General features: G+C 35.0%; 2 protein-coding genes across 2 annotated transcripts; both read left to right on the top strand.

Moving 5' to 3' along the window:
* The first annotated feature begins 916 nt into the window (after positions 1 to 916).
* On the top strand, positions 917 to 2,049 carry LOC104120958 (1,4-dihydroxy-2-naphthoyl-CoA thioesterase 1-like). The gene has a single exon (XM_070195593.1). The coding sequence runs from the start codon at positions 1,345 to 1,347 to the stop codon at positions 1,822 to 1,824; it is 480 nt and encodes a 159-aa protein (XP_070051694.1). The 5' UTR covers positions 917 to 1,344; the 3' UTR covers positions 1,825 to 2,049.
* Positions 2,050 to 2,243: 194 nt separating this feature from the next.
* Positions 2,244 to 3,282, top strand: LOC104120957 (1,4-dihydroxy-2-naphthoyl-CoA thioesterase 1-like). Its single transcript, XM_070195594.1, has one exon. The coding sequence runs from the start codon at positions 2,619 to 2,621 to the stop codon at positions 3,093 to 3,095; it is 477 nt and encodes a 158-aa protein (XP_070051695.1). The 5' UTR covers positions 2,244 to 2,618; the 3' UTR covers positions 3,096 to 3,282.
* Positions 3,283 to 17,361: the final 14,079 nt, after the last annotated feature.

The raw sequence follows: 17,361 nt of genomic DNA, 5'->3' as shown, positions 1-17,361 counted from the left end.
ACAGTCATTTAGAGTGATTATTTTAACTAGTTTCATTTCTAGGTTATAAATGATGAGGATTACAATAATTAAACTTCAAAATTCAAACACACTTTCACACACACAAATTGTATTATTATCGGTTTCTAATTGCCCTTCTTTTTAATAATGCGTGCCAGGTAAGCAGGATGAAAGAACGGATAATACATATACACCCCTCAACTTGTCCCAAAACTTTTCTTTTCTTTTTTTGGGTCAAAAATTGTCCACCTAATCTCTGCTAGTGATCTATTACTCTCCTATATATACATACTAGTATACATACTAGTGAAGAACCTGAACTGTTGCTTCTATTATAAGAGAATCAATAATTTAATTATTAACCCATGAAAGAAAGGTAAATTTCTTTCTCTTCTGAGTGATGAGTTATTAATAGCCAAATTTCTTATGAGAATGATGCTGCAGCAGATACTATCATAAGATATTGGATACCGTAAATATTTTGTTTCACTCTTCTGCTTTTACTTTATTTTATTACTAAAAAGGGGAGAAAACGTATACTACTTACTAGTTACTTACTTTATTTGGCATGTATACTAAAAATAAATATTCATTTTTACTTGGCACTTTACGCATAGCAAGAGAATACAACAAATTTTTTCATGTTTTTACCCACAGTATTTATTACCATTTCAAATCATTTTCTCAAATCCAATAAAATATGTATCAATTAATATGAGTAACATAGTAAATTATGCACTTCATTTATTATTTTTTAATTGGCATGAAAAGTCAAAATGTGCCAAATAAAAGTGGATGGAGGGAGTGCTGTGTAATACATCCAATCCCAAATTCGATAAGATTTCTGGGGTCCAAAACTTTTACTACTACTATATATTATCTATACCTAGTGTGAAATTTGAAAGGAACAAATTACCAGCTAAATAAGTGCCGACCATTAATATTACCTCTACATTATTATACCAAGCAACGTACTTAAAACGTTTTCCACCTACCACGACCTTTCACCTCTATCTTTCTCCTTCCACACACAGTACCAAACTCCAATCATCATCTTCATCTTTTCTCTCCCACTTTCATAAAAGATTCTGGACTTCCATAAAAAGATCAGATTAACATATGAATCCAAGAAAGGAACTCCCTTTTTGATTTATCAAAAATTGATCTCGTTGATATATATATATATATATATATATATATATATATATGGATGTCTTACTACCATAATCCCCAAAGTGTTTTTGCCAAAGCCAGGAACGTGCGTCCAACCTTTCTGTCGGAGGTCAACCTCCAAAACCAAGAGCTCATTTCAAGAATTGAAGAGACAAAAAGATAAAAGAAAATATGGAACCACCATCATCATCAGGGGTAAAGGCTCGTATTTTAGATGTTCCACTTCACGGGGTTGGGTTTGAGTTTGTAGAAATCACACCCCACAAAATCACTGGTCGTCTACCTGTGACAGAAAAGTGTTGCCAACCATTTAAGGTGTTGCACGGTGGAGTTTCAGCACTAATAGCTGAGTCTCTGGCAAGTATGGGAGCTCATATGGCAAACGGTTTTGGGCGAGTTGCTGGAGTTCATCTCAGTATCCACCATCTCAAGAGTGCTCATATTGGCGACCTTGTTTTTGCTGAGGCTGCACCTGTCAACGTTGGCAAAACTATTCATGTTTGGGAAGTTTGTCTTTGGAAGATTGATCCAAACAATGAAGAAAACAAGACTTTGATAGCATCATCAAGAGTCACCCTTAAGGCCAACATGTCTGTACCTGAAAATGCCAAAGATGCTGCTGTCAATCTCAAGAAATATGCTAAGTTATGATCAGGTTTAATTGAGTTTGTCTGCAGCATATATATTTGATTGTAAGCAAAACTGTACATAGCTGGGCTTGCAGCGATTAAAAAACAATAAATCCCAACTCGTGATACTGTGATTCAAATTGTAACTCTTTCCTTGTTGCAATCTAATTGCGAAGAAAGACAAGAGATGGCTTGAACCGATTTTGGAGTTTGATGCTCCATCAATAATTAATAAATTATTTATTCACTCTCTTGCTTTTACTGTATTTACTGACATACTAATATATCGCATCTAATTCCAAATTCGATAAGATTTCTGGGGTCCAAATATGTAATACGTATTTTTCTGTGGGAAAAGATGGAAGGAACAAACCACCAGCCAATTAAGTGCCGACCATTAGGTTTACCCTTACATTAATATACCAATCAAGATGCTTTAATTTTTTCACCTACCACGCACTTTAACCTTTATCCTTTCTTCTTCCTCACAGCTATCCCAAAGTCCAAACTCCAATCATCATCTTCATCTTCAATCTAGTTCTTCTCTGCCACTTTCATCAAGATTCTTGATTTCCATAAACAGATCAGATTTACCATTTCAGAATATCTGAATCCAAAAAAGAAACTCCCTTTTCTATTTATCAAAAATTGACACTGTTGAGATATGAATATTTCTTACCCTATTACTTTGAAGGAACAATAGTGTGACAAAAAGGTTCATTCCAATTTGGACAAGCGCTTCTACTAAAGCTAGGAAAGTGAGTCAAACCTTTCGGCCCTCCAAGACCAAGAGCTCATTTCAAGATAGCAGAAAATATGGAACCGCCACCATCAGGGGTAAAGGCTCGAGCTTTAGATATCCCACTTTATGAGATTGGCTTTGAGTTCGTAGAAATCACACCCCGCAAACTCACCGGCCGTCTTCCTGTGACCGAAAAGTGTTGCCAGCCATTCAAGGTGTTGCACGGTGGAGTTTCAGCTCTGATATCTGAGGCTTTGGCAAGTATGGGAGCACACATGGCTTCTGGTTTTTCGCGAGTGGCTGGAATTCATCTTAGCATACACCATCTCAAGAGTGCTCAAATTGGGGACCTTGTTTTTGCTGAAGCTGCACCAGTCAACATTGGCAAAACTATTCATATTTGGGAAGTTTGTCTTTGGAAGATTGATTCAAACAATGAGGAAAACAAGACTTTGATAGCATCATCAAGAGTCACCCTTAAGACCAACATGTCTGTACCTGATAATGCCAAAGATGCTGCTGTCAATCTCAAGAAATATGCTAAGTTATGATCAAGTTCAGTTGAGTTTGTTTGCAGCATATTCGATTGTATAAGCAAAACTGTAGAGAGTAACAAGGCAATAAAGTAGAGCAAAGAGTATTATTGGGCGTGCAAAACATGTTGTGAACCCCTTGCTATTGTTTGTCCTGATAAGTTGTTTTGAATACCCAAAAAAGAGTAAAAACTACATTATCTGATGATTTCTTTGGTTTGTGGATCATATTGGTTTGACCATTTATCTGTTTCCTAAATTTTATTTTGACCAAGCCCAACTATACCAGGCTAAAAAAGAAGTTGAAGGAAGATGAGAAGGTAACTTCAATTTGCCCGATCAGCAGAGGGCGGCGTGCTTATCTAGTGTGCCAATGCTACAGAGTGAGTTGCTCTTCTTGGCGGGCAGCTTGTGACAACACTACAGAGAAAGCGGCACTGGACCTACCCGGGTTTGTTCCCTCAATAAGCACATTAAAATGCTCTCTCTAAGTTTTCTGGAATAAAGGCAAACCTTAATCATTTCTCCGATAAGCAAGTAGGTTAGGTTAATTGATCGATCAATCAACTAACCCTTACTCTTATATCAGTTGTTGTCGTCTATATAATCCTCAATATCCATTTGGCCTTATTTTCCAATATTAATCAAGTCTTTAAACAAGTAGGCTAACAGATAGTTGGCCAAGCACCTCTCTTGAGGCAACTCTAGCACTACACTTGGGAACAATGATTGTCAATTAAAAATGTTACATCAATCATTACATGTAAATGTTTCACCAAGAGCTTAATAGCTAAACCTCATAACTATGTGTTAACACTTCATTAACTATGAGCATATCCTAATGAATAGTTTAAGTGAGACTGCATCATAAAGATAGTATTACGTCAATCTTATTAATTGAAATCTCATTCATCTGACCCAGCCACGTAGGTTGATATTACACAGCAATGCCCCTAGCATTGGCTTTTCCCCATTACAATTTACACTCGAGCTGCTATCCTACCATCTCATCCAATTGTCCACCTTCTCCACAACACAACCTCATTAAGATAATTGTGGAGTCTTATTTTACCCCAACAACTAATGTCCTTTTTGTAATATAATAATTGTTAGAAAGTTCTCATTCTCCATGTGCGTAGTAGCAACACAACCTCAATAAAGGTCATTTTAGACGAAGTAGTCAGAACTTTAATAACAAGATAAACCATCCAGAAAATGCTGTAGATCACCTAAACCATAAGCTCCTATAGAAAATTTAAGGAGCTTTGAAATCCAAAAATTCATCCACATCATGTGCATATCTGAGGAAACAACAAAAAGACATCAAACATTTGAAAGAGCGACTAGAGGAGAAAACTCCCTCAAAACATCTATGGTTCTTTCTCTCCACTAGGACCACAGAAATGCAGCCCAATATAGTATGTTATATCTTTCTTAAGGGTTCCTGACCTGCCGCACCAGCTAACATATGCATCTTTCAGAGTGTAGGGCATTACCCGCGGTATACCAGCAGGGACCTAAAACATGAATCCCACATATCCTTAGCCAATGTGCAATGTAGGAAAACATGTTTCGATTTTCCATCTCCGCTTTATACTTTCAACACCTATTACACAGAATGACTCTTCTTTTTATGTTCCCAGAGTCAGGCAAGCCTCACACAAAGTTATTCAGCTAAAACAAGCTATCTTCCTTGAACCTCTAGTTTCATACCAGGCTTCCATTAGCATCATTTTGGCTAAGCTAAAAGTTTGATTAATGTTGCCAGTAGCACGATTGGTTCATAGGATTGATTTTGATTGCCAATGGGAATGTTACTCTGCCCTAATTCGTAGATTAGCTTTACAACTCCTCAAGAGAGAAAAAACTAGCTTTACAACTTTGAAGTACTTCCATACCTATACAAAATTTTGTGTGTGCTTCTTAAGTTATTATATAATGGGACAAGCCTAGTAATTCTGCAGCATAAGTGAAGCTTAACCTTCTTAACAATTTAAAGCTAAAGAATTCCCAGATAGTACTACATATAAGACCTAGTGGTTAAATCTGATTCTAGTTTAACAAAACTGAGGGAGATATATTGTCGCAAACTGTAAAATCCTGAAATATAATACTTGAGTAGAAGTGATCTTTCGAGAGTTGAATACTTATGTAATTGAGGTATTACCAAAACGTAGTTGATGATCATCATTTGTGTCTCGAGTGAAAACCTCAACTAAATTCCACATCAGCCACTACATTTTCATTAATTTCAATCAAATTGTCATCCCTTAGAATACCAAGCGTCAACTAAATTTGACTTATGAACAGGAAAAGATGTAAGATGAATTATTATTGATCCTTTGGAAATTGAACTTTTATATGATCAGGAACAAAAATGAGAAACAAATACTTATTAAAATATGCATAATTTTTCTAACTAAATGTTCAAATGGGAAAAACCCTACAATCTCACAACAAAATGTGGACGATGATTGTCTGTAATCTCCATCTTTGTGCTCAATAGACAAACTGAGCTACCTGAATTGATGGCAAAAGCAAATATTTGTGACATCACGACATTATTACACTAAAAAAATATCATCATTGAATTGCTAAGCAATCCAACTTACAGAAAACAAGGCACACTCAAGCTAAGCTTAAACCTCATCCAAATTTCACAGCGATGGCACTACATCATCGATCTGCGCCAAATTCCCTCCCATAGAACACAGTATGTTTCAACAAAATTTGGCAGCTGAGTGGGAGAACGACAAGATCAACGACAAGTAATCATTTCGAAATTGAAAAAGCTCATCAAAATTCCACATCAACTGAAATAAATTTAACTACTTATTTCTAATCAGCGTAAATATTTCCATTCCAATGGATGCCAAGTTTCAGCTGAATGCCTGGATTTGGCAAATCAATACGGGGGGAAAGAAGAGTAAAATCAAGATTTAGGAAAGTTGTTTTTTTTTTCTAGCAAGAATTTAGAACGCACCTGGATTTAGGAAGTTAATGGGAGCTTAATATATACTAATGGGTGTCTTAGGCCCTGTCTTTTATTTCCCTCCAGCCAAAGTTCAAATTTCTGCTACTGTGCTTGTTCCTTTAAGCACCTGTGAGTGAACAAAGAGCCAAAGAAAACGAAACAAACAAGGAAGAATGAGGTAAAAGAGATTTTGGAAGTCTTGTGTAACAATTTAGGACACATTAAAGGGGTTCGGGGTGAGATTAAAAATAACAAAAGTTGTGGATAAATACTAAAATTTTAAAAAACCATATACATTCAAATTATTTCAAATTTTCATTTACCTCTTCTTTCTCCTCTTTACTTCTTCTTCTCCTTCTTCCTTCTTTCTCTTCATCATTCTTTTATTCTTCTTCCTTACTTTCTTCTTTCTCTTCAACTTTTGTTGTTGGTGCTTATTCGTCTATGTCTATCTTCTTCATTTTCTTCCTTGTCTTTTTCTTCTTTCCCTCTTCATCTCATTTTCATCTTCTTCTTCTTTTTTTATTTTTTCTTTTTCTTCTAGTGGTTTAAAATATACAAGAGAAAGAGAAAAATATAAAATTTTACAAAGTGAGAATTCTGCAAAATACCCTCGAGATATTTTGAGACATTCTCATAAATGAGTATTATGCAAAACATCTTCGGAGAAGTTTCAAACATCCCCGGATGTTTCAAACATCTCTCGGGATATTTCTTCTGCTTCTTTCTTTTTGATGTTTGATTTTTTTTCCACAGATATTTCAAACATCTCCACAGATGTTTGAAACATATGTGTAGATGTTTTGAAACATCTCATTAGATGTTTGAAACATCTTCTTAAATGTTTGAGGATTAAGAGTGGTGGGGGATAGAGAAGAGCGTTGCGAGATGGAGGAGCAAGGGGAGGATAGAGAGGAGCGTTGCGAGATGGAGGAGGAGGAGGATGAGAACTTTTTTGTAAATAAGAAAACTTGGGGGTTTTTAAAAATTATATCATTAATACTAATTACAAAAGTGTCCCTTCTATCCCATTCTTAATATTTTTGTCTTAAAAATTGATATAAGTTTTGAAATGTCTTAAAAATTAAAATCCCTCGACAAACAACCACCTTTTTTTTTCCTCTTTCCTTATTTTGTTGTAGTTAGGGCCTTGTGCCACGTGGCCTGACTTGGCAAGTAGACTTAATGGGCCTATTTCACTACTATTGGGCTTACTTCTAACACATAAATTGGGAGATTTGCACAAATAGCCGTGCCACTTTCTGAATTTTGTCCCTATTTAAGGAATTAATACAAAAATAACCTCAAAACTATACTCCCAGAACACATCCGGAGGAATTTTATTCTTCTAGGTGTGTGATGCCAAGGCTATTGTTGAAAAACTCCCTTAAACGGGAACGATGTAAAGAAGAATTAACCCAAATAACTGCCCAACCAATCGCTTAAACAAAAAATAGTCGGTGGAGTATAATATATGCATAATTTATGTATTATATGTGTATAATTGTGTGTAATCAAAGTGTATGGCTAAAAAAGTAAATAGTAAATATAGACGGCTATTTTCGTAAAGATCCTTGAATAGAAGTAACCATAACGCTGAAATTGAAAATACAGAGAATTTAAAGTTGAATTTTTGGGAAAATAAAAGTGAAGTCGTTTTTATACATAAATTCCACTTGATTTTTTTTAATTTATTTTGTGAGGGAAAATCAATATTTCACTAGAAGTACTTCTTAGACTAAATTTAAAACTTTAAATTCTCTATTTCATGTTCAAACTCCTTAGTTTTGCTTGCAAATACTGGAAAAGGAATCTACAAACTCAATTTATAGATTTCTTTTCAACGTAATGCCACTGATATTGCGGTATTGCAAAGCTATAATTTGCTTCTCCACTGCTAGTATCTTTCCTAGCTCTCACTTAAATATTCACTTATATCTACCTCACAAAAATATTCGTGTCCACAAGTTTCAATGAGGTCGGATTGTCGAGATTAAGGGTGTACATCGATCGAGTTGGTTCGATTTTAATTAAAATAAATCCAAATAAACTATATCGGTTTGGATTGTTTCGATTTTGTCGGATTTTTCGGGTTTTGTTATCACACAAATATTATTTCAATCTTACTTTATTAAAATTATAGATAAAGTTTTGATAAGAGTGTATATGTTTAGTAAAATTTGAAAAAAACTAACAAACATTTGATCTAATAAAATATTTTTATGGGAGAATATTTTTAGTAACGCGTGAAAGTTATTTTCTTAGTCGTCTAACAATAATTTTTTGTTGATATACACTTTCAAGGTTAACCGAATTTAATAATTAAACATAAAAATTAATATGATACCTAAATAATGATATATTTTATTTAATTCTAAATTATCGAAATACCATTTTAAATTTGAAAAAGATATAAGAAATCTTTAGATATGAATACGGAAGAACAAAGAGATTGACGCATTTCAATAACAATTGATAAAAAAGTGATGATACAAACCATTATTTAAAACAGATAAAAATGGATGCACTTCATAGTTCTATCAAATATTACATTTCATGAGAGGATACCAAATATTTCTAGTCATTTTTAATGAAAATTCTATATAAAGTCATAAAAGTATATATAAAAACTATATATTTATATATCAGTTTGGTTCATTTTTTTTTACTCAATACCAAATTAAATCAAATCAAACACAATCGAAAATTTTAATCGATTTGATTTGACTTTTTGGTTATGTGGGTTTGAACACCCTTAGTCAAGATAGACTAAGTTCTTTGTTGAAGTTACATGAGGTTGGAGTTAAAGTTCTTTGTTGGAGTTACATGATGTTGGAGTTAAAGTTCTTTGTTGGAGTTACATGATGTTGGAGTTACATGACACTGGACATATTACATATTGGACTAGTTTGAATAATTGGGCCACAAGCCCATTATCTGTATTTATTTGTATTCTTTGTAAATAAGAGGCCCAGAACAGATATAGGGGCAAGCAGAAGATTCTAGGGACGTTTTTTTTGACAGATAATACAAAACATAGTTTTGCTCGTCTGCCTTCTCTCCTCTCTCTTCTCTCTCTAAAAACCCTAAACATGGGTTCATCAAATCCGGTCAATCTCTGAGTTTAACATGGTATCAGAGCCATGAAATCATCGATCCTTCATCCTCTAATCTCAGCGGTGTTACACCTGGAGGTTTTAGTTCTTTAGTCACCGGAATTTCTCGCCCGTTCTTCGCCGGCCTTGAGGTCAGAATTTTCTTCTGATTTTCATTTGTTCTAATGGTCTTTTGCTCGATTACGTTCGAACGTAGTCAATCTCTAGGAGACTTGTACGATTCATCTATTCATTGGAGTTTTGGAGGTTTTCTTCAAAGCTAGGATTTCAGATCTGAGTAATCTTCAAGGCCTTTTACTTCTTCAAGTCGCGAAGAAGTTTTGGTATACTCTTTCCTGTTTTTACACATCTATTGATTTTGTTGTGCTAGGTGATTGTCTGTTATCAGAAATTAGTTGTTTGTTTTTTGAGAAATGTTCTGAAAATTATGGGTGATTCCAGTTCAAATACTGGTCCTTGCGTTCCTGAACCTACTAGTCCCTTGTTTCTCCTTCCTTCTGATGTCCCAGGCGTATCTCTTGTTAGTGTGCCCCTCCGTGGACAGGTTTTGAGGTTTGGAAGCGTAATATGATAGTTTCTCTGTCCGCTAAAAACAAAATAGATTTTATAGATGGTTCGTGTACTAAAACTGTTAAGACCTCTCCTCAGTATAGGTAATGGGATAGATGTAATAACATAGTTATATCATGGTTAACGAATTCCTTATCCCCGGACATTGCTGAGAGTGTACAATATTCAGAGACAATTGAGAGTATTTGGAAGCAACTAAATAACAGATATGGGACTGTTAGTGGGACTAAAGTCTTTGAGATTAAAAGAGAATTTTTCTCCACTTACCAAAGATCTCTAGATATTGCCTCCTACTTTAATAAACTTAAGAAACTTTGGGATAAGCTGGAGATTATGCGCATCAGTCATGCTAGTTCTTGTGCTTGTCTGCTAAAGAAGGTCTCCAAAAAGAAAAGGAAGAAGACAAGGTTCATCAATTTCTGATGGGTCTAAATGAAGTTTATGTAGGAGTTAGAAGCAATATCCTAATGATGCATCCATTGCCATACCTTGATAATGTCTACAATATACTTCTCCAAGATGAAAAACAAAGATAAGTCCTTCCAAATGTACAAGCTTATTCTGAATCAACCTTTTTCCATGCAAATTCTAACAAGTTTCCTTCTCAATTTTACCTCAACAACAATATCCACAGAAATGAAAATTTGATCACCCTAGTCAGAGATTTAATTCTGGTCATAACAAAGCTTTACTGTTTTGCAAGTACTGTAAGAAGCCTGGTCATACAATTGAAAAATGCTATAAGTTGCATGGTTTTCCTCAGAACTTCAAGTTCACAAAGGGTAAGAAATTTGGTACTGCTGCTAATGTTGAATGGCAGTCTTCTGGGTTTCCTGATCATACTCCTTCACATGCTGAGGATTCACTAGTACCTGGTTTAACTAGAGATCAGTATACTCAATTGATGAGTTTTCTTCAGCAATCTGGTCTCAATGAAACATCATCACAACCTGCCATTATGGGCTCTACCAATTTTGCTGGTAGTTCTTCTTTCTTGCATGTGTGTTTGAATGTAATTCTAATGTGCGCATGTTAAGTAGTGTAGCTGGAAGGATATGAATAGTGGATTCTGATGCCACTGACCATATGACTTCAAATAAAACTCTTCTTTTCAGCATTACTCCTCTACCTATTCCTTATCTAGTCTATTTGCCTAATGGTTACAAAGTAAAAGTTACTTATACTGGATCCCTTACTCTGATATCTTCCCTCACTCTTCATCATGTTTTATACATACCTACCTTTCACTACAATTTGATTTCAGTGAGCAAACTCATTTCTCAATACAAATGCTATCTTTTATTCACATCTTATTCATTGATACTTCTACAGGCCCATTCTATGAAGAAGCTTCTAGAGCTTGGTAGAATGGACCATAGACTATACAAATTCTACTTCAACCAATCTACTTCTGCTGCACACCTCATCTCTGATAATTTTGATAACTATGCACCTATTTTTCATAATGTCATGGACAACATTAAACAGTCTACTCTTGTTTCTGTTGCTTCTGATTCACTTGTTTCTAGCTTTAATACCATAGCAACAGTAAATGATTTTCCATTGAATGCAAATGTAGATGTTTTGGATTCTCTTCATAATCCTATTTCTTTACCAACTTGTAATAGTCATCAACATATAAATAAAAATGATATTCTTTGGCATCACAGATTGGGTCATGTTCCTTTTGCACAAATGAAAAATATACCTTCTATTTCCTCTAGTTTATCAGCAAAGCAGTCTTTCATTTGTCATGTTTGTCCTTTAGCAAGACAACCTAGATTGTCCTTTCCAAATAGCTCTTCTCATTCTACTACTCTGTTTCAACTTATACATGTGGATACCTGGGGACCTTACCATACTTAATCCTATTCTGGGGCAAGATATATTTTTACTATAGTTAATAATTACAGCAGGGCAACCTGGACATACCTGTTGCGCTCCAAAAGCTATGCCTTCACCTTGATTAAGGCATTTATAGCAATGGTCAAAACCCAATTTCAACTTCCCGTAAAAGTCATTAGGAGTGAAAATGTCTTAAAACTTGGATCTTCCAATTCAGCTCTTCAATTCTTCTCTGAAACTGAAATAATCCATCAAACCACATGTCCCCACACCCCCCAACAGAATAGGGTGGTAGAAAAAAAGCACATGCATCTTCTTGAAACTTCAAGAGCCTTATTGTTTCAATCCAAACTCCCCACCAAGTTTTGGAGTGATTGTGTCTTAACAGCAACCTACCTTATAAATAGGTTTCCCTCTTCAGTTTTGTCCAACAATACACCATTTGAAGTTCTATATGGCAGTCCACCTTCATACTCCCACTTGAAACCTTTTGGTTGTTTGTGTTATGCCATTGTGCCCAAATGCTATAGGGACAAATTTCAACCAAGATCTTCCCCTTGTGTTTTTGTTGGGTATCCCTATGCTAAAAAGGGTTATAAGCTATACAACATGCATAGTAAATCAGTTTTGTTCTCTATAGATGTCATTTTCTATGAATTTGTGTTTCCTTATCAATTGGTATCATCTACTACTTCTTCCTCTACTCCACCTCCTTATATTCCCATATTCTCTTCTGATGTTCATTATGACTTCTCTATTTCTACTCCTACTTCATCATCTTCTCCTAATGCCATTATTCCAGCTGTTTCACCTGTACCTACGCATTCTACATCTGCTCATATTCAGCCAGCTTCCTCACTATATATTCCTAACCCTACTCAGTCAGCACCTCTAACTCATCTTACTCCTGCACTTAGAAAGAGCTCTAGAACCCACCAAATACCATCTTATTTGAGAGACTTTGTTGTACAACTTCCTTCTTCTCTTTCTTCTTCCACTCCTTCCTCCCTTACTATTGCACAACATGCTACAATAGAACCTAATTCCTACACTCAGGCTGCTGCCAGCCCTGACTGGTAGGAAGCTATGGTCAAAGAGTTTGAAACCTTAGAATCTAATCAGACTTGGAATATTGTGGAAATCCCTGTTGGAAAGAAGCTTATAGGTTGTAAATGGGTTTATAAGATTAAATATAAAGTTGATGGTAGTGTGGAGAGATTCAAGGCTAGATTGGTGGTTAGAGGGGACACTCAGGTAAAAGGGATTGATTTTAATGAAACTTTCTCCTTTGTTGTCTAGATGTGCATTATGAGATACTTGATTGCTGTTGTAGTTAAAAAGCAATGGCCTTTGTTTCAACTAGATGTGAACAATAACTTTTTGCATGGTGACCTAGATGAGGAGGTCTACATGAAGATTCCTCTTGGGCTTTCTATTCCTTCTGCCTCTTCTACTTCTACCTATTTGGTATGCAAACTTCAAAAATCTCTTTATGGGCTTAGACAAGCATCTAGACAGTGATATGCAAAGTTGTCACAAGCTCTTTACTCTAGAGGCTACACCCACTCTTTGAATGATTATTCATTGTTTGTTAAGAAGACTGAGACCTCTATTATTTTTATTGTTGTTTATGTGGATGACACACTACAAGAAGTTAGGGTTACGACGATATTTAAAAAATGACTTATGTAATAAATGTCGGAAAATGATTAAATTTTTGATATTTTTTAAGAAATGTCATAAATTAAGTGACATTTAATAATAAATGACAAAATTATTGACACTTTTAATTAAAGTGTCGTAATATTTGTCAGTATTTGCTGACTTTTACAGCAAATGAAGGAAACTTATTTACGTTTATAATGTTAATTCTGACAAATTAAAACAAAAAAATTACGTGTATATTACAGAAGGCCGCCTATCTAATGTTCTTAATTCTCCCAAAAATCCTACTCGTGATCTCTCCCCTTTCCTCAAACACAAAATCACGATTGCCATCTTTTTATATTCGCGAAATTATCGAGGCGTCGTGAAACTCCAGCATCCTAATGAGATTTTTCTTCTGGACTCGCTTCATATACCTTTCAAGCGTTCCAATCAATTCATCTCGAAGTTCATAGTCGCGCTCGATTAGCGGATAAGCCAATTCCAGCATGACACAGAGAATCGAAAGGGGAGATGACCTGGTTGGTGTTAGACTATTCTAGAATTCTAAACATTACCAAAATTTAGGCCTCATTTCATACACCATCGGCTGTCATATCTAATCTGTTCTCTAGTCAATAATACCATTGTTGATAATTCTCGATATTTTAGTCAAGGTTACTAAGTTTCGGGTAAGTTCTATTCACCTATGATTCAGTGCTATTCTTGGATTGAAATTCTGGTTGTCTGCCTTTAAAATGGTTCCAAACTTTTGTTCCATCCTATTCTATTCCTACCAACTGTTTGATTAAATGCTTTAGAGGATTAATTAACATTTATTGGATTTACACTTTCGTAGCTAATCATTTTTCTCATAACTAGAGAGAAACGAATTTATTTTTATCAGTATAGCAGCTTGATTAGAATCCTTTTACATTTCTCAAAAAAAGGAATAGAATTCTTTTGTATAGATGACATTCTCATAACTACTTGAGGTTGTATAAGTACACTTCATGATTTGTCTACCATTCCATTCTTCTTCATATGCTACGTGTGACACTAGTTGAGGCTATCTAAGTACTGCCCCTTGAGACTATGTTAATGATACCTGTTGTACTTGCAACAACAGAGCTTCATTATGAAGCACCGAGCTGTAAATTGTAGTACTACATCTCTTGGTAAGAAGTTAAACAAATCAAATATCAAAAGTCAGCTCTTTTGCTGCATCTTTTCATGTTGAAATGATTTTGTATGGTACTTATTAGATTATTGACATTGCTTGGGTGTTCAATTTGTTCTTACAACTACAGAACCTGAAATTCATTTACCACATACGACATACTGATGCACCAGTCGAAGCAAAAGGTAATTAATCCAATTATAGGACAATCTTTGCATCAATTAGATAGTTTATTTAATTATTTATTCCCGACACCTACTCTATATTGATCCAGTGAAATGATACTCTATAATCTAATTATTTGTTTCACTGTAAAAGACCTAAGACTAAGATATAATGTAACACTGCAGACTAATATTTGTAATGTTGTTTCTCTTTGCTTTAGCTTACAGAAAGCATTATCCATCATTCTTGGAATAATGAAATATGATGGTTAGGAAAAGATTGCTCAAGATGTGTGTCCACCTAAACGGCTGGCTGAGAAGGGAATATCATTTGTGAAAAACTTCCTTCAGCTGTATGTAACTCCATCTCTATTAGTGGAATGATCTTTTCCATAAGCTAATGATGCTGAATTTATACATTTCTCTTGAGCTTCTAATATTGAATCGTTTTTATGTTTTCTTGCAGAAGGTAGGAACCACACGACTTATCTATACTTCTTCAAGATAGTGTACGAGGTACAATCATGTTGTTCTTTCCGCTACTTAGTAGTTTCCTAAATTACCTTAGTGATGATTCTATTCTTTTTTTGTTTCAATTCTTGGAACAATACCTTAGAGAATATGAGCAACTAATGTAAAGGAATCCTCCACTTGGGAAAGCATGGACACTGAAGCTTTTCCATCAAAAGGACAATACTAAAACTATGACTGGGTAGATTGTTATGGAAGTTTAAGGGAAAAGTTATGTAATTGTATGTGAAGTAACTCTGTATTTGGTTCAAATTGTTTGTAATGTACTGAAAGTATTGAAATAAGAATAGATGTTATTGTGAATAAATTGTTGTTACTTATTGATTTCTTTTAATATAAAAATATCTTTAGTTTAATCTTTATCCATGACAATTCTTCATATTCATGTTATTAGTCAAAAACTATAAGAATTAAACGGCATTTATATATATATCGCAAAAAAGACAGGTTATGAACCCAAATTACTGACATTTAAAAATGTCATAACTAAGTGTCACGAATTATTTGCCGACATTAATCTAAATGTCGGAAAAAAAGCGACATTAAAATTTTTGACATTTAAATTAAGTATAAAATAAATGTCGATAATTGATTTTGTGACATTTATGTGACTTATGCCGACATTTATAAAATGTCGTCGTATGTCATATTTCTTGTAGTGACATCATACTAACCGGAGATGATTTATCTGAGATTTCTGCCCTTAAGTCATTCTTGGATGCTCAATTCAAGATTAAAGACTTGGGATTTCTTAATTACTTTTTGGGTATTGAGGTCTTTTATCACAAATCATGTGTTGTTTTGCATCAAAAGAAGTTTATTACTGATTTTCTTACTAAATACCACTGTTCTGATGTTTCTGATGTTGTTAGTCCATTAGACAATTCATATAAGCTGCATTCTGGTCTTGGTGATCTGTTGCCCCAACTTGACAAATATAGGATCTTGGTTGGGAAGCTGGATTATTTAACTCATACTAGGCCAGACCTATATTTCACTGTCCACCATCTAAGCCAATTTCTACAGGCTCCTAAACTTCCTCACATGACAGCTGCCTTACATGTTTTGAGGTTCTTGAAGGGTACTATTGATCATGGGGTATTTTTTAACAAATCCTCTGATTTCTCTTTATTAGCTAGCTGTGATAGTGATTGGGCGGCATGCCTAGCCTATAGGAGGTCTGTTACTGGATTTTGCATTCATCTAGGGGGCAACCTCTTTAGTTGGAAGTCTAAGAAGCAGCCTATTATTTCTTTATCCTCTGCTGAAGCTGAATACAGAGCCATGAGTAAGGTGGTTGCAGAGATGGCTTGAGTTGTCAGGTTGTTGGCTGATCTAAGTATTCCTTTTGCTACTCCAGTTCCTCTGTTGTGTGACAGCCAGACTGCAATTCACATAGCCAAAAATCCTGTATTTCATGAGCGTACTAAACATATCGAAGTGGACTGTCACTTCATACGTACCAAGTTAGCTGATGGGCTCATTTCCTTGTCTCATGTTCCTACTTCTTCTCAAATGGCTGATATTTTTACTAAGTCTTTGACAGGTTTGCAACATCGCACCTTATCGAGCAAGTTGGGCGTGTGTCCACCCTCCAACTTGGGGGGAGGGGGAGGGAGGGGGGGTGTTGGAGTTACATCATGTTGGAGTTACATGACATTGGACATATTAAATATTGGACTAGTTTAGCTAGTTGGGCCACAAGCCCATTATCTGTATTTATTTGTAAATAAGAGGCCCGGAACAGATATAGGGGCAAGCAGAAGATTCTAGGGACATTTTTTTTGACAGATAATACAAAACACAATTTTGCTCGTCTGCCTTCTCTCTTCTCTCTCTAAAAACCCTAAACATGGGTTCATCAAATCCGGTCAATCTCTGAGTTTAACATTCTCATTAGCAACAAAATAATTCTACCACTCGGTTTGGTTTCTACTAATAATAATTGGATTTCTAGTTTTCACCAATTTGATCTATTCGTCAAATAAAAAAATAAAAAACAAGCATGGAATTTGGCTTTTAAGGACAAAACAAATTTCACGTCTTTGGAATATACCATGAACTTCCAGGGACGCGACGAGCACTTTCTATTGCTTTCCCTCGTCTTTTCCCTCGTTTTGTGGTCACCCATTTCTTGTGTCAATTTTCTCTATTCATTGGGCATGCTTTCGTGTTCATTTTTGCTTTCTCAATGTCACAATATGTCCACAAACATAAAATTATAATCCTCCTCAAAAAGAGATAATTGTAAAGTTTATAG

The sequence above is a fragment of the Nicotiana tomentosiformis genome, chromosome 2 (genome assembly GCF_000390325.3).
Source record: "Nicotiana tomentosiformis chromosome 2, ASM39032v3, whole genome shotgun sequence".
Taxonomy (NCBI): Eukaryota; Viridiplantae; Streptophyta; class Magnoliopsida; order Solanales; family Solanaceae; genus Nicotiana; species Nicotiana tomentosiformis.
This window is presented reverse-complemented; position numbering and strand designations above follow the sequence as displayed.